At 38.5% G+C, this 27,985-nt stretch overlaps 2 protein-coding genes across 5 annotated transcripts in view; one reads left to right on the top strand and one right to left on the bottom strand.

The window, feature by feature from the left end:
- The window catches only part of LOC111144895 (PMS1 homolog 1, mismatch repair system component), an 89,258-nt gene extending 78,734 nt beyond the window's left edge, over window positions 1-10,524 (bottom strand). For 2 of the 4 annotated variants that reach the window (XM_022499495.1, XM_022499512.1), the window contains exons 1-2: window positions 9,729-10,524; window positions 4,236-4,387 (exon numbers count right to left, since the gene is read on the bottom strand). In XM_022499495.1, coding sequence (XP_022355203.1) covers window positions 4,236-4,367 — 132 coding nt within the window. In that variant the 5' untranslated portion in view covers window positions 4,368-4,387; window positions 9,729-10,524. Of the gene's footprint in view, window positions 1-4,235; window positions 4,475-9,728 lie in introns of those variants that run through there. The other 2 variants (XM_022499503.1, XM_022499486.1) reach the window with 2 other exon arrangements.
- Window positions 10,525-10,858: 334 nt separating this feature from the next.
- LOC111143856 (ORMDL sphingolipid biosynthesis regulator 1) lies at window positions 10,859-23,335 on the top strand. Its single transcript, XM_022497864.1, has 4 exons — window positions 10,859-10,947; window positions 12,688-12,868; window positions 18,222-18,373; window positions 21,892-23,335. The coding sequence occupies exons 2-4, from the start codon at window positions 12,695-12,697 to the stop codon at window positions 22,025-22,027; spliced, it is 462 nt and encodes a 153-aa protein (XP_022353572.1). The 5' UTR covers window positions 10,859-10,947; window positions 12,688-12,694; the 3' UTR covers window positions 22,028-23,335.
- Window positions 23,336-27,985: the final 4,650 nt, after the last annotated feature.

Below are 27,985 nucleotides of genomic sequence, written 5' to 3'. Positions count from 1 at the left end.
ACATGGTCCTCTCAATTGATGCAGAAAAAGCATCTGACAAAATCCAGCATCCGTTCCTGATTAAAACGCTTCAAAGTATAGGGATAGAGGGAACATTCCTGAACCTCATAAAATCTATCTATGAAAGACCCACAGCAAATATCATCCTCAATGGGAAAAAGCTTGCAGCCTTCCCACTGAGATCATGAACACGACAAGGATGCCCACTCTCACCACTCTTGTTCAACATAGTATTAGAAGTCCTAGCTACAGCAATCAGACAACAAAGAGAAATAAAAGGTATCCAAATTGGCAATGAAGAAGTCAAACTCTCTCTCTTCGCAGATGACATGATTCTTTATATGGAAAACCCAAAAGACTCCACCCCCAAACTACTAGAACTCATACAGCAATTCAGTAACGTGGCAGGATACAAAATCAATGTACAGAAATCAGTGGCTTTCTTATACACTAACAATGAAAATACAGAAAGGGAAATTAGAGAATCGATTCCATTTACTATAGCACCAAGAACCATAAGATACCTGGGAATAAGCCTAACCAAAGAGGTAAAGGATCTGTACTCGAGGAACTACAGAACACTCATGAAAGAAATTGAAGACACAAAAAGATGGAAGACCATTCCATGCTCTTGGATCGGAAGAATAAACATTGTTAAAATGTCTATACTGCCTAGAGCCATCTATACTTTTAATGCCATTCCGATCAAAATTCCACCTGTATTTTTTTTTAAGATTTTATTTATTTATTTGACAGAAAGAAATCACAAGTAGGCAGAGAGGCAGGCAGAGAGAGAGGAGGAAGCAGGCTCCCTGCTGAGCAGAAAGCCCGATGTGGGGCTTGAACCCAGGACCTGGGATCATGACCTGAGCCGAAGGCAGCGGCTTAACCCACTGAGCCACCCAGGCGCCCCTCACCTATATTTTTTAAAGAGCTGGAGCAAATAATCCAGAAATTTGTATGGAACCAGAGGAGACCCCGAATCACTAAGGAAATGTTGAAAAACAAAAATAAAACTGGGGGCATCACGTTACCTGATTTCAAGCTTTACTACAAAGCTGTGGTCACCAAGACAGCATGGTACTGGCATAAAAACAGACACATAGACCAGTGGAACAGAGTAGAGAGCCCAGATATGGACCCTCAACTCTATGGTCAAATAATCTTCGACAAAACAGGAAAAAATATACAGTGGAAAAAAGACAGTCTCTTCAATAAATGGTGCTGGGAAAACTGGACAGCTATATGTAGAAGAATGAAACTCGACCATTCTCTTACACTGTACACAAAAATAAACTCAAAATGGATAAAAGACCTCAACGTGAAACAAGAATCCATCAGAATCCTAAAGGAGAACATAGGCAGTAATCTCTTCGATATCAGCCACAGCAACTTCTTTCAAGATGTCTCCAAAGGCAAAGGAAACAAAAGCGAAAATAAACTTTTGGGACTTCATCACTATCAAAAGCTTCTGCACAGCAAAGGAAACAGTCAACAAAACAAAGAGGCAACCCACGGAATGGAAGAAGATATTTGCAAATGACAGTACAGACAAAAGGTTGATATTCAGGATCTATAAAGAACTCCTCAAACTCAACACACACAAAACAGACAATCATATCAAAAAATGGGCAGAAAAGATATGAATAGGCACTTCTCCAATGAAGACATACAAATGGCTATCAGACACATGAAAAAGTGTTCATCATCACTAGCCATCAGGGAGATTCAAATTAAAACCACATTGAGATACCACCTTACACCAGTTAGAATGGCCAAAATTAGCAAGACAGGAAACAACATGTGTTGGAGGGGATGTGGAGAAAGGGGAACCCTCTTACACTGTTGGTGGGAATGCAAGTTGGTGCAGTCACTTTGGAGAACAGTGTGGAGATTCCTCAAGAAATTAAAAACAGAGCTTCCCTATGATCCTGCAATTGCACTACTGGGTATTTACCTCAAAGATACAGATGTAGTGAAAAGAAGGGTCATCTGTACCCCAATGTTTATAGCAGCAATGGCCACGGTCGCCAAACTGTGGAAAGAACCTAGATGCCCTTCAATGGACGAATGGATAAGGAAGATGTGGTCCATATACACTATGGAGTATGATGCCTCCATCAGAAAGGATGAATACCCAACTTCTGTAGCAACATGGACGGGACTGGAAGAGATTATGCTAAGCGAAATAAGTCAAGCAGAGAGAGTCAATTATCATATGGTTTCACTTATTTGTGGAGCATAACAAATAGCATGGAGGACAAGGGGAGTTAGGAGAAGGGGAAATTGGAAGGGGAGGTGAACCATGAGAGACTATGGACTCTGAAAAACAATCTGAGGGGTTTGAAGCAGCAGGGGATGGGAGGTTGGGGATCCAGGTGGTGGGTATTGGAGAGGGCACGGATTGCACGGAGCACTGGGTGTGGTGCAAAAACAAGGAATACTGTTATGCTGAAAAAAGAAAATAAAATTAAAAAAAAATAATAAATTCCGGGCTTTAAGACCTGCTGGTTTTAAGAATTCACGAAATTGAGCCCCTTTGGCTTCCAAAGCCAAATACAGGGATTCATCTTCCCCATGCAGGTTCCCTAGTGTGACATAGCTTCTCTCCCCTTTCCATGCCTGCTGCTTTCTCCCCTCCATGAAATACCATGGTCTGTTTCACTCCCCATTGCATCTCTGCCCTTCTTACTCTTTTCGATGTGGCCTCTTCTCTACCTTTAGTTATGGAGTTCATTCTGTCAGACTTCAGGTCTTTTCTAGGTTATTTACACTGATGTGAGTGTTATCTAGTTGTATCTCTGGGATGAGGTGAGCTTAGGATTCTCTTAGTCCCCCATCTTCGAAGACTCCTCTTTATAGCCTACTATTGACTAGAAGCCTTACTAATAACACCAAAAGTCAAATAACACATATTTTGTATGTTATATGTATTATATATATTCTTACAATAAACTTTAAAAAAGAAATTTTAAAAAAGAAAATGTTATTAAGAAAATCCTAAGGAATAGAAAATATATTTACAGTACTATACTGATCAAAAAAAAAAAAATCCATGTCAAAAATTCATGCAGTTCAAACCTATGCTGTTCAAGGGCCAAATGTATATTATTCACAACAAATACAGGTTTGGTATGATAGAGAATAGCAGTTCTCAGCATCAACAAAAACTTGTTGCAAATGTAAATTCTTGGGCCCCACCTAAAATTTGAAATTCTAGAGCCCAGTAACTGTTTTAATAAACTCTCTAAAGTATTCTGATGTACCCAAGTATTATTAGAACCACTAGCACAGAGCAAAGATCTTGAGTGAGTTTTAGAAACACAAAGATCTGAACAGAAATCTCAGATTCACTACTCACCAATTATAGGACTTTGCGCAAGTTCTCAGAACCTTCATTATTGTTTACAAAAAAAAAAAAAAAGGTATAGTAGTAGAGAAATCCCAGGGTTTTTATAAGGAGCAACTGCAACTACATATACATCCATATACATGCATTCTATATATAAGCTATCTCTGTGTATATATATAGAAAAAGTAAGTCTCTTTACTACAAACATTTTTATCGCTATTATTTCTAATGTTGTAATACTAAATGCAAATATATGATAATTAGAAGATCACAAAAACATGTATTCCTCTATTTACTCAAACAATTTATTCATCATTTATTTACCATGCACTGGCCACGTATGGAGGACACAAAAATGAAAAAAATATAGACCTCACTTCTACAAACTAGTTTGTAATAATGGAGGTAGATATGCCAACTAATTGTAACAAACCATAAAAAGTGTCATAAGTCATATTAATTCAAACAATTTAACATAGAGCATTTAAGATCTTTTAATATGAAAACTATGACACAATAAGGGCTTTAGTTTTGAAATCAGATTAGGTGGAAAAGATAAAATACAGATGAGTATAAAATAAATAAATATGAATAACCAACAATAATTAGTAGAAAATATGGACAAATTAGATTCACATTTTAGGTGATGGGAGTCCTAGAGAATAAGTTTTCTTTCAGAATTTACTTTAGTGTTATTGCAGTATCGATTTAAATTAAAACTTATTTTTAAGAATTTCCTCTTAAACAAGACAAAAAAAATGCAACATCCTCAAAATAATTTATTAGTACAAAAAAAAAGAAAAGAAAGGTAATCGCTGTAAGGAGAAATCATCTGCCCAGCCCTTCTTTTCTTTAAAGTATTTGGTTTCTCAGGGACACTCACCAGTTTAACATCTATGCTTGTGGCACCTGCATCCAAGGAGTTTTCAATGAGCTCTTTTACCACACTGACCACTGAAGTGATTATTTGAGAACTTGAAAGGAGGCGCACTGTTGCTGCAGGCAACTGTTTCATTCTAGCTTTTAGTAGAGTAGCTAAAGATAAAAATGCAAGTAAGTTGTAAACATAAAAATTGTTAAACATTTCTAACAGATCTGATAGCAACAACAATAATTAATTGCAGCTCACATTTGCTGAACTTCCCACTATGCCAGGCTCTATTGTAAGCCCACACAGTATTAAATACTTTATTTATTACACTATTTTTTAAAATAGGTGGCATTATCACCCCCACTTTATAAGACTGGGGCACAGAGAGGTTAGTGGTAAATCCATACAGTCGTAATTAAAGAACAGTAAGAAAAATTGTGCTATAAAGAGTACAATATCTGATCTACCAGGGTAGGAATGACCAGGTGGTACTCTCCCCTTGGAATGTGGATAATGTTAGTCTTAAGCCTTAATGGCAATCTCAAAAATCATTAGTCATCTATATGTTTTGGTGAATTACAATGTCTTTTTCAAATATTAAGTTTTATTGGAGTTACGGTACTGACACCCTAGCATTACTGTTAATCTAAACTAGTCAGATATCAGACACATCAGATGGCTCTATCTTCTATACTACTGTGTCTAAAACATCATTCTAATCATGTGGCTCCTCAAGATAAACTTCAAATCTCTGTGCTGGCATTCAAAGTCCTTTACATGCATTCCAAACTTACCTCCCAAAATCTCTCTGCCACTGTTTTAGTGGGGGGGGGGAAAAAAAAATCCTTTGTCTGAAACTCTTTCAAACAAAGAACCAAAGGGTTTGGGGAAAAAAAAAAAAAAAAAAAAAAAAAACCTCATATGAAATCCCACATGTAAACATGCAGGGAACAGTGTTTACTTTTGCCTGAATTCTTAATTTCAGAAAAGATTTCAGAAAAATAAAAACACTAGATCTGTCTTGAATCTGTAGATTCAAGACAAAAAAAATGGGGAAAAGGGGAACCCTAGGTACATCTTTAATTTACCATGACTCACATGCTCACATGATTTGATCTTATGGAATCTAAATCCAAACAAAACAGCAATGCCAAAGATAAACAAAATAAAAAGATACCCATTTAGGATTCTTTCTCAGGCAAATTAAAACAGAGAAGAGCAGAATCATGTAAAAAATAGATAAGAAATGGGAGTGCAGCCACTATAATAATTACAGAGGAATTTAAGGGATGCATTTCTGGGAAGAGATCAACACACTGAGGTCGGAATGATATTAACTGGTGACAGTTAATAAATATATTTTGCTTTGTACAAGGCAAACCTGATCAGCACAGTAGAAAAACATACCACACTGGAGTCTACAAAAACAGGTTTAGAGGTTCACCTTTAATACATGTAAACTGGGGGCACCTGGGTGGCTCAGTGGGTTAGGCCTCTGCCTTTGGCTTAGATCATGATCTCAGGGTCTGGGGATCGAGCCCCACATCAGGCTCTCTGCTCAGCAAGGAGCCTGCTTCCTCTTCTCTCTCTCTGCCTGACTCTCTGCCTACTTGTGATCTCTGTCTGTCAAATAAATAAAATCCTTAAAACAAAACAAAACAAAACAAAAAAACATGTAAACTGCAGCAAATCCCTCCCTCTGAAAAATCAATTCATTACCTCCATAAGCAGGGATAGGGCTTTGTAGGTTTGTTGTGAGGATCTAATAAGCAAATACATATAAAATATTCTTAGGGGGGCCTGGGTGGTTCAGTTGGTTAAGCATCTGCCTTTGGCTCAGGTCATGATCCCAGGGTCCTAGAATCAAGCCCCACGTCTGGCTCTCTGCTCAGTGGGAAGCCTATTCCTCCCTCTCCCTGCTACCCGCCCCCCGCTTGTGTGCTCACTCTCCCCCTCTCTCTATATGTCAAATAAGTAAGTGAAATCTTTTAAGGAAAAAAAAGATTAAAAAATAATCTAAAAATAAAATAAAATGTTCTGTAAATGATAAGACTATATAAAATGTACAGTTTTGTGATCTGAGATCGTTATGGAAAGAAATACTGGAAGTTTTTAATACTAGCAATTAACTTCTAATTAAGCTATATATTTGATTTAGTTTTAGGGTAGAGTTTAAGGGAGAGTAGCTGTAAACAACTACCTTTCAATGGCTTTTTGTGGGTCTCAAGTGCTGGGAGGCTTTTCCAGTTAGGAAAAATGTGGACAGGTAGGTTGCTTTACAGTTCTACCATTCACACAAATGAGTGCTATCACAAGCAAAAGGCACCCTCAGCATGCTACCCCAGGTTCTTTAGCCTGCAAACAGGCTAAAGGTCTAAGCTGCATTGTCCAACATGGTAGCCACTAGACAAATGTGACTGCTGAGCACTTGAAATGTGGCAACTCCAAATTAAGATGTTCTAATACACTCTGGGTTTCAAACTTAATATGAAAAAATATATATAAACTTTTACTAATTTCTTACACTGACTACAAAATGAAATGATTTTCTGAATATATCAGCTTACCTCAATATATTATTTTCATTTTTTTACTTGTTTTAATGTGACTACGAGAAAATCTAAAATTATATATATGTGGTATACGTTATAGTTCTATTCGACAGTGCTGTATAGGGCATTGGTTAACAAAGCAGGCTCTGAAATCACATCACTTGCATTATATGCTAGCTCTTATGCTAATAGTTACATAATGCTAATAATTAAAGCCTAAAACTCAATCATCTAATCTATAAAAATGGAGATAATAACATCATACAGTTTTGGTGAGTAGTAAATAAGATAATGAATATAACTTTTTACAGTGTTTGGCATACACATGTTAAAGAGCCTGGGATACATGGGCTACACTGAGTTCCTCTAAACTCTTAATAGGTTTCCTACCCCCTTCTAATCCCTACTCCCACAAAGGTTACATGGCCTGCAATCAGATGAGGGTTGACTTGAAGAGGTCTTCTACCTTAGTTTGAGAATGCCAAGGATCTAAGAAAACACTGATCAAACTTTGGGTATAAATCTAGCATTACCTCATCTTTTACTCTTTCTGAGCAAGCTCCTCATCAATCTCAGCATTTCTGCCTCATTCTCTACAATCTGTCTTTCAAAATCTATTTTTCCCCCAAGTCCCTAATTCCATCCCAATACTGACGTCAAGGCAGACCATTATGTGAACTCTATCTTCACACACATCTTACCTCCTCCACCCCACTGTGTCCTCTGGTTTCTTAAAATATTTACACCTCTGTCCACACCCTTCTTCCCTAACTCCCAGGTCTCTGTCTCTTCTCCTAAGAACCTCCACCTAATTTCTTTAACCAGTCTGCCCTTAGGCATCTTGACCTTCAATGCAAAAACAAACAAAAAATTATTCCCTCAACCCTATTACCCCAGTGATTATCTTCTTTCTCTATGAAGCCAAACTAACTTCTAAAACTATATCCCCAACAGAGATCTCTGTCTTTCCACATTAAAATAGGCATTTCTAACAATCAGTGTCAAGGTTACCTCAAGATAATTATTTGTAAAACAGAATTTATCTTCCTGCTCCCCTCCCCCTACCCTCTACTTCACTTTGCTATTTCCCTTAATAAACACTATTCTTTTTTTTTTTTTTTTTAAAGATTTTAGTTATTTATTTGACAGAGAGAGAGAGATCACAAGTAGGCAGAGAGGCAGGCAAAAGAGAGGGGGAAGCAGGCTCCCCGCCGAGCAGAGAGCACGACGTGGGTCTTGATCCCAGGACCCTGAGATCATGACCTGAGCTGAAGGCAGAGGCTTAACCCACTGAGCCACCCGGGCGCCCCAATACACACTATTCTTAATTAATAAGATAAAAAACCTCAATCTTCCTTTGCCAGCAATCCCATCCTACTTGTATCTCTACTTCCTCCTAGTGCAATCCTATCATCCTAGAGTCAGTTCCACAGCCACTTGTAACATGGTCCTTTCTGACCACCCGATCAGGAATGATCCTTTCCTCCCCCTACATTCCTAAAGAACTTGGTTCACATTACTTCTTGAATGTTTATCACACCCGGGTCCTGACCTGTACAACTTCTGAACACAGGCAATTATATATTATGTATTTCTAGATGCAACACGGAATAATGAGTACTTCACTCACAGTAATCACTTGAAGAATACTAATCAAGGGTCACAAAAAAAAATTTTATCAGCATTTCAACGTAAACATTAGCAAGAGTGTCCTCCTTCCTAGCAAGTCACCACTGCCTTAATTCCTTCCCTTTATAAACTCTATTTTAACTGGCTTCCATGTCATCTCCTATCTCACCGGTATTTCCTAACCAGGCTTTTTCTGGACCTCATTTCCAAGAACCTTCTAAATATCATCTTTTGGATAACTCAGAGGAAACTCACACTTAAACATGCCCCAAACTAATCTCAGATATTTCTCTATTTAACTGTTGTTGTTCTTATATTTGTTTGATAATAAAAGTAACAGCTACCATAAGCAACTTTACATATATTTACATATAAAATCCCATTTTAATCTTCACAACTGCCCTATCATTCCTCTATCACAAATGAAATTTAAGTTTTATAAGATCGAAGATCACAAGACTCAAGATCACAAAACTAGTCAGTGACAGATGCACATGGGCTTATCTTGACATGTTTGACTCCAAAGGCCACGCTCAGCCAGTCTCACAGGCCAGAATTAGAATCCTGAAGTCATACTAGAAATCCTCTAGGCTTTCTACATCCTGCCACACAATCCTATCTATCTACTATCTACCTACTACTTAAATATTTCTCAAACTAGTCCTCTCCTCTCTACACCTATAACCTCTGCTCAGCCCCTGAACATTTCTCCTGAAGTAGGGCGTAACCACCTAATTGATAGTTTGCGTCAAATCTCAACCAATGACAGGGCTCTTTCCATACTCGAATCTCTTGAGGTTGCTCTCCTACTTCAAGTTTCATGACGAGTTCCCACCGCTAATCAGGCAAAGTGCAAATTCCTAACACCTGGACCTCTCCCTTTCTGATCTCATCCCACTAGTCCGGAAATGCACAGGAACTCATCATCCCACACAGCTTGTCTCTCTTAACGCGGTGGCACTCGCTTGTTCCTCAGCTCCCAAGGCTGTCTCCACCGAGGACTTCTGATTTCCCTTCGGATTTAGTTCCGTATCATCTGCTCAGGGAAGCACTTCCTAACTGCTCCAACCTGGAGCCCTCCCCGCCCCAAGAGAGGAGGCTGTCCTTCCTGAGTACTCCCCACAGCAGGTTCTCCTTATTTCCAACCCGACACTCATGATGGGCTCTTCCACCTCTTGTTTTGATCTCTTCCGCCCAGCTCCGAGTTCTCTGGGGACAGAGACTTCATAGTCTCTCATAGCCCCAGCGAACCTGGGGAACCCAGCAAGGGCTCGACCACCTGCGCACCGAGTGACCCTTAGGGCCGTGAGAGGGGGCGGCTTACGTCACAAGCACGGAACCGGCGCGCATCCGGAGTCCGTCTCCGTCCACACTCGCTGGCAGGGAACCGAACACGCCTGGAAGAGACCGTCCAGCAAGGTCGCTGAAGGACCGCAAGGTGCCTAGAAAAGAAGCCGAGAGTGTGCGGCGGAGGCAGACAGGATGAAACCACTTACTTTAGAGACAGTAAACGCAACGCGGCCGGCTTCGGAGCCAACGGAAATTCAGGACGCGCAGATCGGGTGAAGCTTCGGACACGAATTCTGAAGCGTCACTGCACGTTACCTCCGCAAGGCCGATCGGTGTCGTGAACCGCCACGGCGGCGAGGCTCGATTTCCGAGGTAAATCCGAACAGCCTGACCTTCTCTCCATTCTCAGGTAAGATCACTCTGCAGCCTCCACCTCCTCGGCGCGTCACCCAGGCGCCCTCCCCGCCGTGCGGGCGCACCCACGACACACCCACGACACCAGGCGAAATCACGGTCCAGCGACAGTTCGCTTGCGTCCCGTGTGCGCCGCCACAGAATACCACACACAGCCGGCTCCGAGCTGCGGCCGTCCGCAGTCACAGAGTCCGCCGGCACAAACTTGAAATCCCGCCCTCAGAAGGCCCCGGGCCACGGGCTGCAGCAAAGCCCCCGCGGCATTCAGTCAGGAAGCGCCAAAGCCGACAGACACCGGCTAAGCCCCGCTTAAAGGCCGCGCTCCACGCGCACGCCCGAGCCCGGCTGCGCCCGCTTCCCGCCCCTTCCGGGCAGAGGGCAGAGCGCGCGGGCGGCGCAGGGCTGCCGGAGGTGCCCTCACGCCAAACCCGGCGAGCCGAGGGGAAGGGGCTCTGGAGACGGACAAGAGGAGAGTGAACGCCGTCAGGCACACAACACTACCTTCTCGCTCGCGCGAGGGGGCGATTGCCATCCACTGGCGGACCCGCCGGCGTCCCGCCGAACTCCCAGGACCAACGTCCCGGGTCCCGGACTCGCCTCTAAGCGTGCGCGGCGGGGCGGGCACTGGGTGCGCAGCTCTTAGTCCCGCCCCGCCCAAGCGGCGTGAGATGGACGCGGCCCGCAGCCAATCCCCTGGCGGCGCGTTCCGCTCCGGACGCTTCCGCAAGCTGAGCTGCGCCGCGCCGCTCCGAGCCGATCGCAGGCGCGCGGGCCTGAGGAGCAGCCGTCGCCCCGGAGCTGACTGGGTTCCGAGCCGGCCGCCGGGACTGAGGCGTGGGGTGAGTGGGCACGGGAGGCCGTGGGAGCTGTGCTGCTGTCCGCGGCGGTAGGGCGCTGTTGGGCAGGGGAGGCTGGAGGGGGAAGGTGGACTGCGGCTGCGTCGGCGGCTCGCGGTCGGCGGGTGCGGACCAAATGGCCTCCGAGGCTTGTCCCCAAGACCTCGTCGCTCGCCGTGGTCCTGTGGGAGGGGCGGCTCCGAGAAGGAAGGGGCGAGTCGGGGAGGCGTGCGTGGGGAGCCGCCGCGGCTGTCGCGGAGCTTCAGCGGGCCGAGCGCTCCAGCCGTCGGTAGGCGCTGCCGCGGCTTTCCGGCGGGCGAGCAAGTCCCCAGGAGGGCCGTCGCCGCCCTCGAGACACCGGCGTGGGCAGAGCCAAGTGGCTCCTCACAGTCGGAAGCCCTCAAGGAGCGCGGCGGACGCGCGGGAAGGCTTTCTGCCCTGGGGTGGGGCGCACCCCCGGCTTTGCCTCCCAGCTCAGACGAAAATGTTCAGCCTCGCTGGAGCTTTGGTGTTTTCTTTCCAACCGTGGAAGGTGGGCAGAGTGTGCTGCGGCTCCTCTGAGTACGGCCTGCAGCTTGGGAAGATGGGGGACGCGGCGAAACGCGCCTTTGATCCGCGGACGCGCGGCACCTCGAGCCCCCGGCGCGTCGCCGGCGTGTCCCGCTGCCCTCGCGGAGCCGTGACGCTCCGTGGGCTTTTGCAGGGCGAGTGCGGCCTTTCGTTCCGGAAACGCTTGTCGGATGGCGTTGTGAGAAAGCCCTCCTGCGGTGCCAGCTCGTGGGAGAAAGCGGTCGTGGGCTTCTCTGACCTGCTCCGGGCGCGCTGTCACCTGCCGCCCTGCAGCCTCGCGGGCGAGCGTCCCCCGGGACGGTGGACGTTCTTCAGGGCCGCTGTGTTTCCTTCGGGGGAGGCTGAGAACCGAGGCAGCGTCGGCATTACCGTCCCTGGGAACTAATATCCCGTCTTCCTGTGGTGGTCATCTCGAATGCAGTGAAAGGAGAAGCTTAGAAAAACCAAAGAACTAAAATTTTAGGGGAGTTGAGGAGTTAAAGGAGGAAAGACTCATTGTTTTAACTCCCCTGTATCGTGAGACTGAGAAACCAACCTTAGCCCTTGACCACGTAGGTTTCTCACCGCCGTGAGCTCTCCCAGGGTCAGTATTTAAAAAGCAGTGATTTGATCCTGACGTTACATTAGGTACAAGAGTCTGGCTACTCAGAATATGACTGGCTGGATCCACTTTGCCTTTTTTTGTCTTTAATTCAGTTATAATTAACAAACTGTTATATTAGTATCAGGTGTGCGATATAATGATTTAACAACTCTGTACGTTTCTCAGTGCTCATCGAGATAAACGTAGTCTCAGTCCCCGTTATTTACTTCACCCATCCCCTCTCACCAACCTCCCCTCTGGCAACCACCCCCAGTTTGTTCTCTGTATTTAAGAGCGGGGTTTTTTGGTCTTTTTGTTTGTTTTGATTCTTAAATTCCATATATAAGTGAAATATATGGTATTTGTCTTTCTATAACTTACCTCATTTAGCCTTATATCCTCTAGGTCCATCCATGTTGTTGCAAATGACAAGTTTTCATTCCTTTTTATGGCTAAATAATGCTCTATTATAGAGAAACTAGAAACTAGAGAAAAATGATCCCAGTGACACTTACTTTATCATGCCAGAATGAAGACTGTTTAGGTGTCCAGTTATATCATTGTCGATTCATTTCATTTCTTTCCTGCAGAGCAAACATGAATGTTGGAGTTGCCCACAGTGAGGTGAATCCAAATACCCGTGTAATGAACAGCCGGGGTATGTGGCTGACATACGCGTTAGGAGTTGGCTTGCTTCATATTGTCCTACTCAGTATTCCCTTCTTCAGTGTTCCTGTTGCTTGGACCTTAACAAATGTTATACATAATCTGGTAAGAATTTCACTTTATACAAAGCACCTAAAAACCTAAGGTTTAGTATTTGTCAGGGACTGAGGGAAGAAGAAAAAGGGAGTTGCTGTTTAATGAGTATAGTTTCAATTTTGTAAGATGAAAAGAGTTCTAGAGATGGATGGTGGTGATGGTTGCGTATCAGTGTGAATGCACTTAATACCACTGAACTGTACACTTAAAAGTGATTACGATGCTACATTTTATGTGTATTTAAACAATTTTTTAAAAAGTTTAAAGCTTTATGCTATAAAGAAGAAAAACACATGACTTAGTTTAATAGTTTTATTGAGATTTAATCATAATTATATAGTATAGAATATAAAATTTGCTGACTTAGAAGTGTACAGTTCAGTGATTTTTTTTAATATATGTGACAATTTTGAAGAATTCTAACCTGGAATAGGATTATATTTTTTTCTATAATACTTTATATTTAAACATTGGGCCCTTTTTCTAAGTAAGACCTTTTTTTTCTTCCTTATGGTTTTATGGAATCTAGAAAATAGTAGGTCATTTTAGCAAAAATTACAAGACACTAATTCAGGCTGTTATAATATATTGACTAACAAGAATGCTTCAGAAGTAATTATGGTTTTTGATTAACTGGAGACTAATAACCATCTTTGATTTCAATCCTTGTTAAACTTCAATCCTTTCTAAACTGTATACATATACTCTCCTTCAGTATAGAAATTTTGAGCTTAGGTATATCTTAAGTGATTGAGGATCTTATGGTGCCTTACCTTTTTCATGTTGACTGTGGTTCTTCTGTATTATAGGATAGCTCTGCACTTATCCCACAAAGGTTCAGTTGATTCTACTGACCAGATTTTGCAGCCCTGGAAATTGTTTAAAAAAAATTTTAAAAACCTGATAGTGACCTCTCTTATCTTTAACAGTCTAAGAAGGCAGAATGAAAGAGGAGAAATCCATTAGTTGAGACTTATAATTGACTCCAGATTAATTATATTTTTAAAGATATCCAGAAAATGAGGAACATGGAATATTAAGGCAGGAAAATATAGGAGAAATAGTTCTTTTTTAAATTAATATTATTTAGTTCCTATCTTCTGAAGAGTATTTGAATTTGATTGGAGGAGAACAAGGATAATGTGGTGATAAAAATAAATAAATGTCATTTAGTCCATTTTATGTGATGGACTTTGGTAGGACTATTTTTAAGTAGTGACTTCTCTGAAATATTTTACAGGAGTTATATCCGTTACTAGAATTCCTTTTCTTTGGCTTTCATGGGATCACTTTTTCCTAGATATATTTCTCATTTTCCCTTTTCTCTTTCTTGTAAATTCTTCCTTCTGTTTTCCTCTCCTAAATATTTCTGCCCCTAAGGTTCAGTTCTTCATCTCTTTTTATTCTGTGTATTCTATCAAGATTACTTCATCCAAAATAAATAAATAAATAAATAAATAAATAAAAATTACTTCATCTATATTGCCAGATCACCTTGTACCTTAAGCCAAACAATTATAAATTGAACTCATTCCTGGTCTCTCCCTTACCACTCACAACCTGTTCCTCTGGCTTTGTTCCTGATCTAATCTAAAGGCACCACTGTCTGTCCCGTAAGTCAAGCCAGATAGCTGAATGTCAAAGGTAAAGTGATTCATGTAAAGAATTATCCAAATTGAGACTGTTTTGAGAGTAAAAGGGAGCACTAGTAAAAACTATTCCAAGAAAATAGGTGTAAATCAGGACCATTCATGCTATCTAAGATACGTGGTCACTCTATTTTAGATTAACTCCTTTTTCTCTGCTTTCCATATCCATTTAGTCAGAGCCCTGTTTTACTGCTTTACTGTCTCAATTTGATCCCCACTGGCATTGCTATAATTTGTGTCCTTATTTTTTTCTCAGGTGGATTATTCCAGTAGATTAAATGGTTTCCTTGATGTTCCTCTACTGTCCTCCATTCCAACTTGGCAGAGAGTTATTTTAAAATGCATATATGTTCAAGTCATGCTCTGAGTCCTTTTATGAATCAGTTTATCCTTGTCATACATATCCTGAATCATACAAGACCAGTTGATAACAGTACAGAGTCAAGAAAAGCACTCAACCTTATCTCAGTGCATCTCCAAACATGAGTATTGCTCTAACAATAATGAAAATTATCACCTTTTATTTTGGCTTAGGCTCTTTTCCCACTATTTTAATACCCTCCCTCCACCCTCCTCTGCTGAGCAGATTCCTACTTGTCCAGGAAAACTACTCGAATATCTCCTTCTCCAGGAAGCTACAGAACTCCATGCTGCATTCTTTTAAGTGTATTTATCATAGTTTTATAATTAGGAATCTGTCTCCTTATTTCCCATATCCTAAAGACCTTTGTAACTGCTTGCTGAATTAGTCTGTGTTCTCATATAATTTTCCCTTCTCCAGTGGCACATGTATTAAATATACTTTAGAAGTCACCCTCTCCCCTTGCCCAGATGTTTTCAAGTTGGTTGACTGAGACACAGTATTTTGAAACACAGTATATGTCTCTGAACAAAGCATAGGTAATTGACAACTTGTTGGAAAGCAAACTTTTGGTTTATTAGTTCACCACACTAAAAACCTAACTACCAGCCATTGATGTAGCAGTTAACATGACTCCAGATTTAAGTTTCCTTTGAAGACAGAGTACATTAAATCAATAAAATATTAAATAGTCCTGAGCCCTTTTAAATGGGAAAGTAGACCTACTTGTTATCCATGGGTAGAAAAAATACTGCCTTTAACTTTCTGAACCATACAGTAGAAGCCAACATTGATTGTTTTTATTCATTTTTACAGTGCTGTAGTTCACTTTTAGAGGTATTAATATTTCACAGAATTCTCAGCCTAGCTTTTTAAATGAATGAAAATGTTCTGCATTTTGAGACAGTAAATATTAACGGCTAACCATGAGCTACATATTTTCCCCAATTTTTTTGATTAGGTATAAATTTTCCATCACTAAATTTTATGGAATAACTATTAAAAATAATGGGATAGAAGATGTGTGGTCAGATAAGATTTTATTCTTTTTAACTGAAAAGGATATATAAGATATTCTTTTTTTTTTTTAATTTATTTATTTGACAGGCAGAGATCACAAGCAGGTAGAGAGGCAGGCAGAGAAAGAGGAGGAAGCAGGCTCCCCATGGAGCAGAGAGCCTGATGTGGGGCTCGATCCCAGGACCATGGGATCATGACCTGAGCTGAAGGCAGAGGCTTTAACCCACTGAGCCACCCAGGCGCCCCTATATAAGATATTCTGTTTGAATATTCTAAACACTAGTGATACATGTAATTTGAAGGAAATAATGAGAGGATTGTTTTTCTCTTTGATGTTTCTAATACATGCATGGGTTAGAGTAGAGATTCTTAACATTTTGGGTCCTATACTCCTCAGAATTTAACAGACAATTTCTGTTTAATTGTCTCCTATAAAACCCATGTGAGAATGGTTTCCTTGTGCTTACAGAATAAACATTCCTTAGCTTAGTGTCATCTTGGCTTAGTATCTAGTACTTGCTGTATACCAACCTTTGTTCCTGAGGTGTTCAGGCTAATGGGAGAACTAACATGTAAACAATTCTAACAAAATACATTGTGCTAGAAATAAAAATATTTTTAATAAAATTCTATACAAGCACATAAGCTATTACTAATGAGGGAGGCTTCACTAAGGAGTTGTCGCTTGAGCTGAACCTTCAAGAATGAGAGAGTTGACAAGGTAGCATCATAGCTTTTGCCTCAGCAGCAAAGAACCTTTCCCTCCTCCGCATTGGCCATATACTCTGACTGTACCTTTGGTAGCGGTTTCTGCCCTACATTCTAGTTGCTTATGGATGTCTTTTTTCTTACCGTCTCATAGAAGATTGCATTTTTTTCAAGGCTGTGGACGTTTCTTACTCAGTTTCATATGTGCATACATGTCATGTGTCATGAACATATAAGCCATTTATTAAATGCTTTTTGATTTAAATCCAATAGAACAAGAGTGTGTTTCTGTATAGCTTAGGTGTTATTGTAGCTAAACAACTTTTGAAATGCCTGATGGAATAACTAGAAAGTAGATTCAGCTTTGAAAAGAATGGCTCTCTTAACCTAGTTAATAATATAAAATTTCAAACCACTAATTTTTCTTTTTTTTCCATATATTTATTAAAAGTTGAAGAAGCAAAAAGGACACCTCATTGTGACTTCTAAGAGGAAAACTGATGATAATATTTAGGCAAGAATATTCTGTTACTGGTGCCTCAGTGATCCATCCTGCAATGAAGTACTACCAATGATCTAAAGAGAATCATAAAATCAAGGATACAAAATCTAGCATATATTAGTTTTTTTCCTAATGGCAAAATTAGATGTTCAAACAAATCCCCAGACAGAATGGATTTTAGTAATGTTTTTTACTTTCAAAAAAGCTAACTTTAGTGCCACCTCTGTGGCTTAGTTGATTAAGCATCTGACTCTTGATTTTGGCTCAGGTCATGATTTTGGCATCCTGAGATTGAGCCCCGCATCTGGCTTTTCTCCCTCTCCTTCTGCCCCACCCTTTAAATCAATAAATAAATCTTTTTAAAAATTAACTTCAAAAGAAACACTATTGGGGCACAGTGGTGATTTTAAAACCAAATTGAGTTGAACATTATATCTACTATATAACCATCTTTGTTGTGTTAGAAAAGGACCATTGAGACAAAGACAGTCTTAATATTTTCAAAACCATTTTCCCCAATGCAGAAATTTTATTATTATTTACGAATTTATATGTTTTTATAATTTTGTAAGTATCATCAGATTTTTTAATATGACCCTAAACATTCCTATACTTCAGGGATAAGATACTCCTGTTTCCTGAGTCTGGGTGGCTCAGTTCGTTAAGCTGCTGCCTTCTCTGCCACTCCCCCTGCTTGTGCTCTCTGGCTCTGTCTCTCTGTCAAATAAATAAAATCTTAAAAAAAAAAAAAGAAAAAAGAAAGAAAGAAAGATAATCCTGTTTCCCAATAGGAAAGGTATTAGAAAATCTAAATGTGATGATGTAAAGTTATCCTGATTTTGTGTGTGTGTGTATTTTCAGTTTAATAGAAGATGAAAACAGGTTAGTTTCAGTTGATCTTTTATTGGTTTTCACCAAATAATATTTACATGCCTCTGGAAGTTTTATTTTGCTTTGAAGAAACTGGCCACAGCCTTTCACAAATATTATGAAAGCTTAAAATTTGAGCTGTTAAGTTGAATCACCCATACTGTCATAAGCCCTCTGAAACTATCTTAATGCTTACTGACAAGTACATTTTATATTTGGTATTGATTATATATCCTCTTGCTTGTTTTCCAGGGCATGTATGTATTTTTGCATGCAGTAAAAGGAACACCTTTTGAAACTCCTGACCAGGGTAAAGCAAGGCTCCTAACTCATTGGGAACAACTGGACTATGGAGTACAGTTTACATCTTCACGGAAGTTTTTCACAATTTCTCCAATAATTCTGTAAGTGGTGGAAATTTCTTAGGTATGAAGAAGATTGGGTAAGAGGGAGCTGTCCTTTTAGTAGGTTGAATTTCAATTAGAAACAATATTTGTTGAAACATCTACCAATAAATACCTACCACAGAGCATAAAATACAGGCAAAATTTTTAACAGCTGGTAATGAACTATTTTTACCTCAGTCAGTAATACACAGAGACAACATAGTGTGCCAATTAGTATGTTTAGACATTCTGGGTTATACAAGTCAAATATATCCTAGCTCATAGCCTTAAGTTACTTACAAGAAAGCTAAATATATCATCTTATTCCCTATCTCCCTAAAGAAGGATTTGGATGATTTCAGATGAATTTCATTGACCACCTCCCCCCGCCCCCGGCCCTGCCCCCAATTTAGATGTTCAAACTCCTTGGGAGAGACTGCTGTATAGTTTATAGACAAGAGAAGTTAGGCTTTCATCATAGAACAGATCTCGGTCGAATCCTGTGTTTATCACTCACCCTGCTTGGTTTGTTCATAAATGAAATTCTGACCACTAGTACATAGCTCAGTTTGATGCCATAAGAAATAAATGAGATAATATCTATCTGTAAAGCATTTAACCTTAAGTTACCTCCTTTGCCCTGATACTCAGGGCCTTTCACAGAGTGGTTCCTACCTCATTTTCCTTCTATGTGAATATTTTACCCCCATCCACCTCCCATCTGGTAAAGCTTTTCTAGCCAGCATTTCTTGAATACTTCATAGGTAGTCCTATTTCTGTGCCTTTGTTCAAATCATTTCTTCTACCCCAGATACCTTCTCCTTTCTTAATTTATCATTCTTAGAGGATTTAGATCCTACCTCCTCAATAAGGTCTTTTCCTTAGCACCCATCCTTAAGTAATAATGGTCTGTTTTGAGCTTTAGTAGTTACTACATATCCCTTATTTATGCCACTTTGTATTATCTGTAATTGTCAATGATTTGTTTGTGCAAAGAATTTGTCAGTGCATAGATTGCTTTGAATCCCACACTCAGTATAGTTGCATACGTATAATGGACATTTTACATATATCTTAGTCCAACACTGGGTACCTTATAGCTTATATATAGTAATGTAATGCATCCATGATAAAATCAGTGCAGTCTGGAATAACTGGAAAGATTTCTTGGAGCCTTTAGGATTCCTTAAACTAGGATTTTAGATAGATGAGCAGAAAAAGGAAGGCTCTTTCGAATGAGAAGAATAAATTGATCATAAAGTGATAGATTTCTTTTTTCTTACATTGATAGCACTTTGAAGAAATTTTTAGTTTTTGTTCCAGCCCCCTATAAAATTAACATCAAAAGATAAATGATTTATATGATATAATAAAGATAAGTGCAGTAACAGGAATAATAGTTATACAAACAACCCTAAATTTGGATTTTAGCTCTACTGCTTACTAGCTGCATGACTTTTGGCTATTTCTTTGAAAGCCTCAGTTTCCTCATCTATAAAATGTTGAGGATTGCATTATAATTAATGTAAAAAGCCTGACATTTCTACTGAATTTTCACTAAGAGCGATCACAAAATAGTCAACTAAGATGTACCTGTGTACAACATCCATATTTCTAAAAATGTATTTTTGACCCACAGGTATGATTTCAAATATTCTGTGATTAAATTCCTTATATAACTGAAGAAACAACATTAAAACCATCTATATAAATTGATACTTTTCAGAGTGCTTTCATATTTTCTTATTTGATCATCATTTGTCAGGTAGGTGGGGCATGCAATGTTATCCCAGATTTTTAGATAAAGAAATAGGCTCAAATGCGTTACCTTATTTCAGTCTTACAGCTAGTTAGAGTTCAGAGCCCAGATAAAATCCTAAACTTCAATATAGGTCTCTTCCCAGTATACCCTTTGGTAACTGGAAATTGGCAAATGGAAATCTGGCATCTTGCAGTTAAATAATTCCCACCTTGGTTTTGTATCCCTTTGGAGGGTTGTCTAAGTTTTTGTAAGAACCAAGTAATTTTCCTATCATTTACACACAAAGTTAGTCTTTATTAAAAGACCTAAAGGGGGACATGTGCTACAGTATGAGAAAAACCATTCCAAGAAGATAAACTATTTCCAACATATCAGGTTATACATTAAACCCATAATGATTGTAGGAAATCAGATATGCTTACTAAATGCAAGTGGTATGCTATTTTGTTCAGTGAAGGGAGTATAAAAACAGTCTTCAGGTATATGAAATGTGGAAGAAAGGGTTTAGACTCAAGATTGAAGAGTATGGTTTATTCTCCAGAAGTATTTTCTGATTATAGTTTGTGAAATAGGTGGAAAATTATAGAATTCCTCAATTTAGATGATTCTGAAAATGATATATGGAGCTCTCTGTGATTTTTTAGTTATACCTGAAAATAGCTGTTCTTTTCTAACCATATTATACAAGATGTTTTTTTCCCCTTATTAGAAATTAATGACAGTACTTAGAGGAAAGGCTACTAGGATACTAGGCTACTAGGATACACTTTCCTGTATACTCTTAATAGTACTAATTAGATGAACAGCCATATCAGAATAACTTCTTAGTTATGATCAAGTAAAGTATGATATTTTAGTCTTTACATCTTATCTATAGTAGGATACTCTCAGTGGCCAGATGATGTGTCTGCACTCTGATGTACCCTTGGGTAAAGCTAGACAGTTCTCACTTGATGGTTTATGGTCCTAAAGGTAGCTTAGTCTTGTTAAAACAAATTCTCAGATGTTGAATGTCTTTGAATATGCACATATGTCCAATTCGGCAAAGCAGTTGGAATTTTACAACAGTGTCTATCAGTTTTCCAGTTAAATTGGTTGTCGACCTGTACAGCTACAATATGGAAATGAGAACATCAAAAGAGCGATCAAGTATTTGATTTCTTTCAAAGATACTGAATTGTACTAATGTACTAACACCCCATTTTTACAACTTTATAGCAGTAGTTTTTAACCTTTTGGTACGTCACAAAACCTTTGAAAATATGATAGATGCTTTGGATCTGGATCTTCTCTTCAGAAACGTACACATAAATACAAAACTGTACCTGAAATTGACTTACACTTTAAAGGATACTAAGTAGCAAACACCTTATTTTCTTTTAAGATTTATTTATTTATTTTGGAGAGGGAGAGAGAGAAAGAGCGTGAGCAGGAGAGGCAGAGGGAGAAAGAATCCCAAGCAGACTCCATGCTGAACATGGAGCCTATTGCAGGGCTTGCTCTCACCAACACCGAGATCATGACCTGAGCCAAAACTGAATGTCAGACGCTCAACCAACCGTGCTACTCAGGCGCCCCACAAACACATTCTTTCAAATGCATTTAATATAATGGCAGAAATGTGAAATGTGCGTATATGCCTCCGTTAAATCACTTTTTAAATCCCAAATTAATGTAGGCCCCAAAGGTATTTATTGTTTCACTGGCCTTTTTTACCTTTAAATTTTTTACCAATTTTACATGTTACATATGTTTTTAATTTTTATTTCTGCAGATATTTTCTGGCAAGTTTCTATACAAAGTATGATCCAACTCACTTCATCCTAAACACAGCTTCTCTCCTGACTGTGCTAATTCCTAAAATGCCACAGCTTCATGGTGTTCGGATCTTTGGAATTAATAAGTATTGAAATGTTTTGGAATGGAACAAAAATGTTTACAGCTACTGAGTTTTCTGTAAGGAAGGAGTGGTTAGGAAACTGCACTGTTTCCATGATAATGTGAAATGAGAAGCATTTACATTGGAGGGCCAGTTGCTGGTTCTTCATATGCTCTTTTGAAGGGCAGATACTTACTAGAAGATGCCTCTGTTTAATGCACGTGGTATCTTTCTAAAGAGAGGCTTTATAGGCAGGCTGGGCAGGCCCAGCGTATAAGTTAAATGGCTGCAAAGTGAGGGTATAGTAGATAAATCCAAGGAAAGAAGAGATTTATAAGATACTAAGAACACCTTAGCTTATAATGAGTGGGCATTATGTTAGGAGAAGAAAATTTCCAATCATTCAGTCAGTTTAAGCAGACATACATGTAAACCAGAATCATCTCTTTACAAGTTTATTACAGATCACTTTTATTACCGTATATATTCCTCTTGTGTTACATAAGGATATTTCCCTCTTGTTTTATACAAGCCAATCCCTACTTTATGATTGTACTTTTTTGGTTTTGCTGGCTCGACACTGTATTGAAGGATGAGGTCGTTTTTACATTTATTAAGTTACTGTGAAGGTCCACCTTCATGACTGGTGATAGAAGACAGCCAGGCATCTTACAAACAGCCTCTGAGTCAGCCTTCTCATTTTGGAGCAGAGTGGGTTTTGTTGCCTTTCTAGGCACAAGGCTGCTAATCCAGTGAAGAAAATAATTTATTTCACACAGTTAAAATATATGATAAGTTAAAGCTCTCTGCTGATTTAGTTGATCAATCTGATTGTTAAAGACCGCCATTGTTGAGAAAAGGAGACAAAATGGACAGCTATTAAGCCGACCTGTGGTCTGGCAGAAACTGCTTCTCTAGCAGTAGCACCAAAGTAAATAATGGAGTCGTCTTTAGCGGGATTGCATTAAAAAAAAAGAAAAAATTTCTTACATCCCCTGCTCTCAGCCCCCATATTTTGCCCATTAATGTTTTGCCTTTCAGTACATGAATCTTAGTGTAGATTAACCCAGAGTGGTAACTGTTTCCAAAGCAGCAACCACATTGAATTCTTGTGGCTTAGAGACGCTTCCGATAGCTGGCATTAATTACAAGAAATAACTTATACTGCTTTGAGAAGGACATATGTCAAAAACAAAGGTCTGATATGGGATGAAACTGAAAAGTCCGGTAATATTTGTAAACAAAACTGAGTGAAAAGAGTTATAGACCAAGTGAAAAATCAATTTGTTTCAATAAACTGACTTTTGGGGGGTAATGATCATTATTTTGTATTTCAGAAGTACTGAGTTTAGAAATCAGTTGTGTAATAATGCTTTTGTATGTTTGTCTTTTCCCATGTATTTTTAAACCAGTAATCTATACTTGAATAAAACTTTTCTTTCAATAAGGTTATTGCAGATAATCTCCAAATTCAGTCAGCAATGTCACATTTATTTTTCAAGGTTTTTTTTAAGCAACTAAATTTGTAAAGTGAAGGTAGTTAAAAATGTTCCTTTGCTTTTCTTCATTTTAAAGGCTTACATTTTTGCACAGACTTCAGAGATAAAAATCTACTTCTGTTAATGCAGGCCTTCTGCTTTTTTCCCCACTTATCACCCACCCTTCAAAGTTTTAAAAACATTTATTCAATAGATACTTAAGGGCCCAGTCTCGTGTAGGTATTGTTTTAGGTGTTGTGACTATGGTTTGCGAGCAAGACAGACAAAATCTTTTCCCTTACAAGCTTACGTTCAAATTGGAGAACAGATAATAAATGAGTCAAAACATATTATTTCATGTAGTGATAAATGACATGGAAAAATATTAAGCAGGTGAAAGTCAGGAGAGCCTAGCTCAGAAAGCCTTCCCTAATGTTCCTAAGGTGATTTTTGGATGAGAAAGGCGTGATAAGCAAGAAGACAAGAGTAGTAACAAATGAGGTCAGAGAAATAGAGTCAGATGATATAGGGTTCTATTGGCCAAAGTAATAAGCAAATTTTCTTCTAAGCTTGATGAAGCCATTGGATAGTTTTACATAGATTAACGGGATCTGATTTTTTTTTTTTTTAGGGGTTACTGGCTAATGTTGAGAATAAAGTATAAAGCAATAGGAAGCAGGAGGAATAGTTGGAAAACTACTACAGACAAGAGCTAGCTCAGACTAGGAAAATGGCTGATGAAGTGGTGAGAAGTGATCAAATTTGGGATATGCTTTTTGGTCTTAACACCAGGATGAATGGTTGTGTTAAATATGGTAGCTTACCAATTTCATAAGTTTGTATCGTTTTATGTAAAAAAAAAATAACTTCTTTTAAAAACAAAATCTGTAATGACTGTGACTATTATTTGGAACAAAAGTAATTATTGTGCTGTCATTGTTCCTAATTTCAAATCAGGAAAAAATGGCAGTTTCTAAATATACATGAGTTCAGAACTACCACTAATTCTAGGATTCATTGATGAATTTCCCCAGCAACAGTTATTATTGTGGAGTTCCATGGTGGTTTTCTACTTCCCTATTCCTTCTACATTTATTTATTCAATCATTATATTATTTTGGACTTGCAGATGTTTTTTGGTTTATAGTTCATTGTCATTACTAATTTGTTGTTCAGATTGTTCTCCGGATTTGGCATTGGAAGTCCAAGTTCCCAGTGATAATTTCCAAGTTGGCTTCTGTGTCTTTTTGAGCTACCCCCTGCCTCTTTTTCTTAAGCATAGAACTATATTTTCTATGTTTATGGCACTATGATCTATTAAACCATAAAGATCCTAAGAGGCATAACAATATTTCCTTAACTAAATATCTGTACGAATTAGCCTTATGCAGTTATATGATGCTAAGAGTTGGAAAAGACCTTAGAAGATAAATAATTTCAACCCCTTACCTTACCTTGAATTTTCATTAACCATCATGCCTCCATTCAGTTCTATGTTAACACTAATAAAGGAGGACTTAAACTTAGGTTGCATTTTGTAATGGAATTTATAATTTATTTTACATTAAGCCAAAATCTTATCCTTATTCTATGTAACTCTTCATTTAACTTTTAAACTGTTATCAGTACACTGAATAAACATTACCACGGTCTTCACCATTTTCCATGTGATACAGTTTTAGATTTCTCCTACTGTCCTGGTAATTCTGCTCTGAGTTGCAGTTTATTATTACATGGTATTAGAGCTGACTATAAGAGGTGAAAAGATGTGATGTCATTACAATGGTACCTTGTTCTGGATGCTGGTTGGTTTTTTTTTTTTTAAATATAGTCTCATTTTAGCTATTTTGACAGCCACATACCACTGATTCATGTTGCAGTCACTAAAACCTCAACTCTTCAACATGTAGTGCCTTTAAATGATGGCTCTCCCTTCATATACTTAATAGATTTATTAAGTCAAGTCTAAGATTTCTTTTTCCTGTGGAACCCCATCTTGGTAGATACTAGCCTATTGATTCATATTATCTAGTCAAGTCGAAACTTAATTGTCATGCAGTATATTTCTCCTATACTATATCTTCTTTATTAATATGTCTCCAGTAAATATGATTCCAAAATGCACTCATGTTAATCCTAAAGAAGACAAATGGAGCAGCCCAGTGTAGACCAATGCGGTTTCATAGTGCTTCTAACAAGACAGAGTAATTTTCAAAACAATTACATGTGTATTACATGTGGATATAGGAAATATAAATAGGTTCAGTCCTGGGAAGACAGGTCCAAGTAAAATAATCTAGAAGGAAGTTTGGAGTAGCAGGGAAGGAAGGTAGGTAAGAGAATAGCAAAGATACATTCTCCCTTATTTTGCCTAATGTCAAAAAGAAGAGTTATGAAATATCTTGGGTTTTTATTTTACTCCCTAAATATTTTGCTCCCTAAAAATTATTCAGCAGGTAGTTTGTTATATGGGGTTTAAAATTTTTCATTTTGTTTCAGATGAACACATGAGAATTAGAAACTCAATTTAGAATACTGAATATCTTAGTTGTATAGTACCTGGAAGGCTTTAGCTGTATTAGATAATATTTCTCTTAAATGAGTGTTGAGTTCACAGAAGTTGATTATAGTATTCTTGACACTTTTTCATAATCTCGGATATTTCATAATTAAAACATGGTTTAGTAAAAATATATTTGCATTCTATGTTCAGCTTTATAATTTATTCCATTTCTTGACTCATACAAACCTTTGATAATCAATTAATGATTATGGAAGTGAGTCAGTCCATAGCACTAAAGTTCTGTATGATTCTAAGTTTAGCAAATAGGCCAAATCTAACTGTATAATTACATTGATAAAAATAAATTCTCAATTATAAGAACTATAGTAAAGAAATTATATCATTAACACTGTAGAATAAACTCTTTAAAATATAAAATATGACAGGAATTTTATAGAATTTTATATTCTGACGTTCTAATTTTGTAGTTATAAATTTCTATTGACATTTTTAAAAATGTCCAGATTTTGCAAAAACTATGTTGAGTGCATTATCAAGAAGATAAGGGATGTCTGGGTGGCTCCATTGATGAAGTGTATGCCTTCAGCTCAGGTCATGATCCCAGGGTCCTGGGATAGAGCCCCGCATCAGGTTTCCTCTTCTCTCTGCTCCTTCTCCCACTCCCCTGCTTGTGCTCGCTCACTCTATCAAATAAATAAAGTCTTAAAAAAAAAATTCATCATCATTTTAAAACTTTTTAAATAGGAACAGAGAAGCCAGATGACATAACTAGCATTGCTGAGAAAATACCAGTATACCACCTACTACAGAAAACCTGATACAGTGAATCTACTTTCAGAAATTTATCTCTCCTATGAATTATCAAGTCATATATTTCTGTTATGGTACTTAACAGTCATAGAGATTATATAGGAGCAACAAAAAGATTCACCCTCTCTCCCCCCTGCCAAAAATACACATAGACCCCACGTACTTGAAAAATAAGATCATCTGGGTGTGGCAATTCCTCAAAAATTAAATACTTACCATATGATCCAGCAACTCCAATTCTGGGTATATACTGAAAAGAAATTTTGAAAGCAGGGATTTCAAAAGGTATTTGTGCAACCCATGTTGATAGAAGCATTATTCACAATAGTTAGAAGATGGAAACAACCATATCCATTAACAGATGAATGGATAAATGTGATATATACAAACAATAGGATATTATTCCACTTTAAAAAATTTCTGACACATGCTACCACATTGGATGAACTTTGACATTAATGCTATGTGAGCTAAGCCAGTCACAAAAGGACAAATATTGTATGATCCCACTTATATGGGGTACCTAGAGTAGTTAGAGACATAAGTTTCCAGGGGCTGGCAGGAAGAGGAAATGGAGAATTAGTGTTTAATGGGTACAGTTTCAGTGGGGAAAAATGAAAAAGGTTTGTAGATGGATGATAAAGATGTTTGCACAACAGTGTGAATATACTTAATGCCACTGAACTATACACCTAAAAATGGTTAAAATGATAAATTCTGTTGCATATATTTTACCACAGTAAAATAAATCATCTGGAAGTAAATTTGTAAAATAAGCATGATGTCTTAGCAAATAAAAAATAGCAAAATACTTTCCAAGGATGACATCGAATTGACAGTATTGCCATTAATGAAACAATTTCTACATCAAAGACATTTGTAAGCAAAAAAACTCTTTAAAGAGGAGAAAGACTAATGACAGTGTATTTTTAGCACAATCCAACCCATGAAGAATGTAACATGACTCAAGTGAAAAGAGATGCATCAGGCCTGAAACATTAGCCATTTAAAGCACCAAACTCATTTCTTGATTCCATTCTATATTTACCAAACAATCTTCTCATGATTTCGCTCTGGCTTTCACTGTAATTTGCTCAATACAGAGAAAATGATGATCAGCAGGCTTTAGTATTCTACCTCCTTCATCATTACATTTTTCATAAATTAACATGTTAGT

The sequence above is a fragment of the Enhydra lutris genome, unplaced genomic scaffold, assembly GCF_002288905.1.
Source record: "Enhydra lutris kenyoni isolate GAN:26980312 unplaced genomic scaffold, ASM228890v2 scaffoldscaffold1, whole genome shotgun sequence".
Lineage (NCBI taxonomy): Eukaryota > Metazoa > Chordata > Mammalia > Carnivora > Mustelidae > Enhydra > Enhydra lutris.
Note: the sequence above shows the minus strand (reverse complement) of the source record. Positions and strands in the feature narration are given on the sequence as shown.

What these genes read in the sequence shown, in the direction of transcription:
- LOC111143856 (XM_022497864.1), top strand. Translation starts at nt 12,695, where the DNA reads ATGAATGTTGGAGTTGCCCACAGTGAGGTGAATCCAAATACCCGTGTA. An exon ending in CAAATGTTATACATAATCTG is followed by an intron (nt 12,869 to 18,221) that starts GTAAGAATTTCA and finishes CTTGTTTTCCAG; the next exon opens with GGCATGTATGTATTTTTGCA. An exon ending in ACAATTTCTCCAATAATTCT is followed by an intron (nt 18,374 to 21,891) that starts GTAAGTGGTGGA and finishes TTATTTCTGCAG; the next exon opens with ATATTTTCTGGCAAGTTTCT.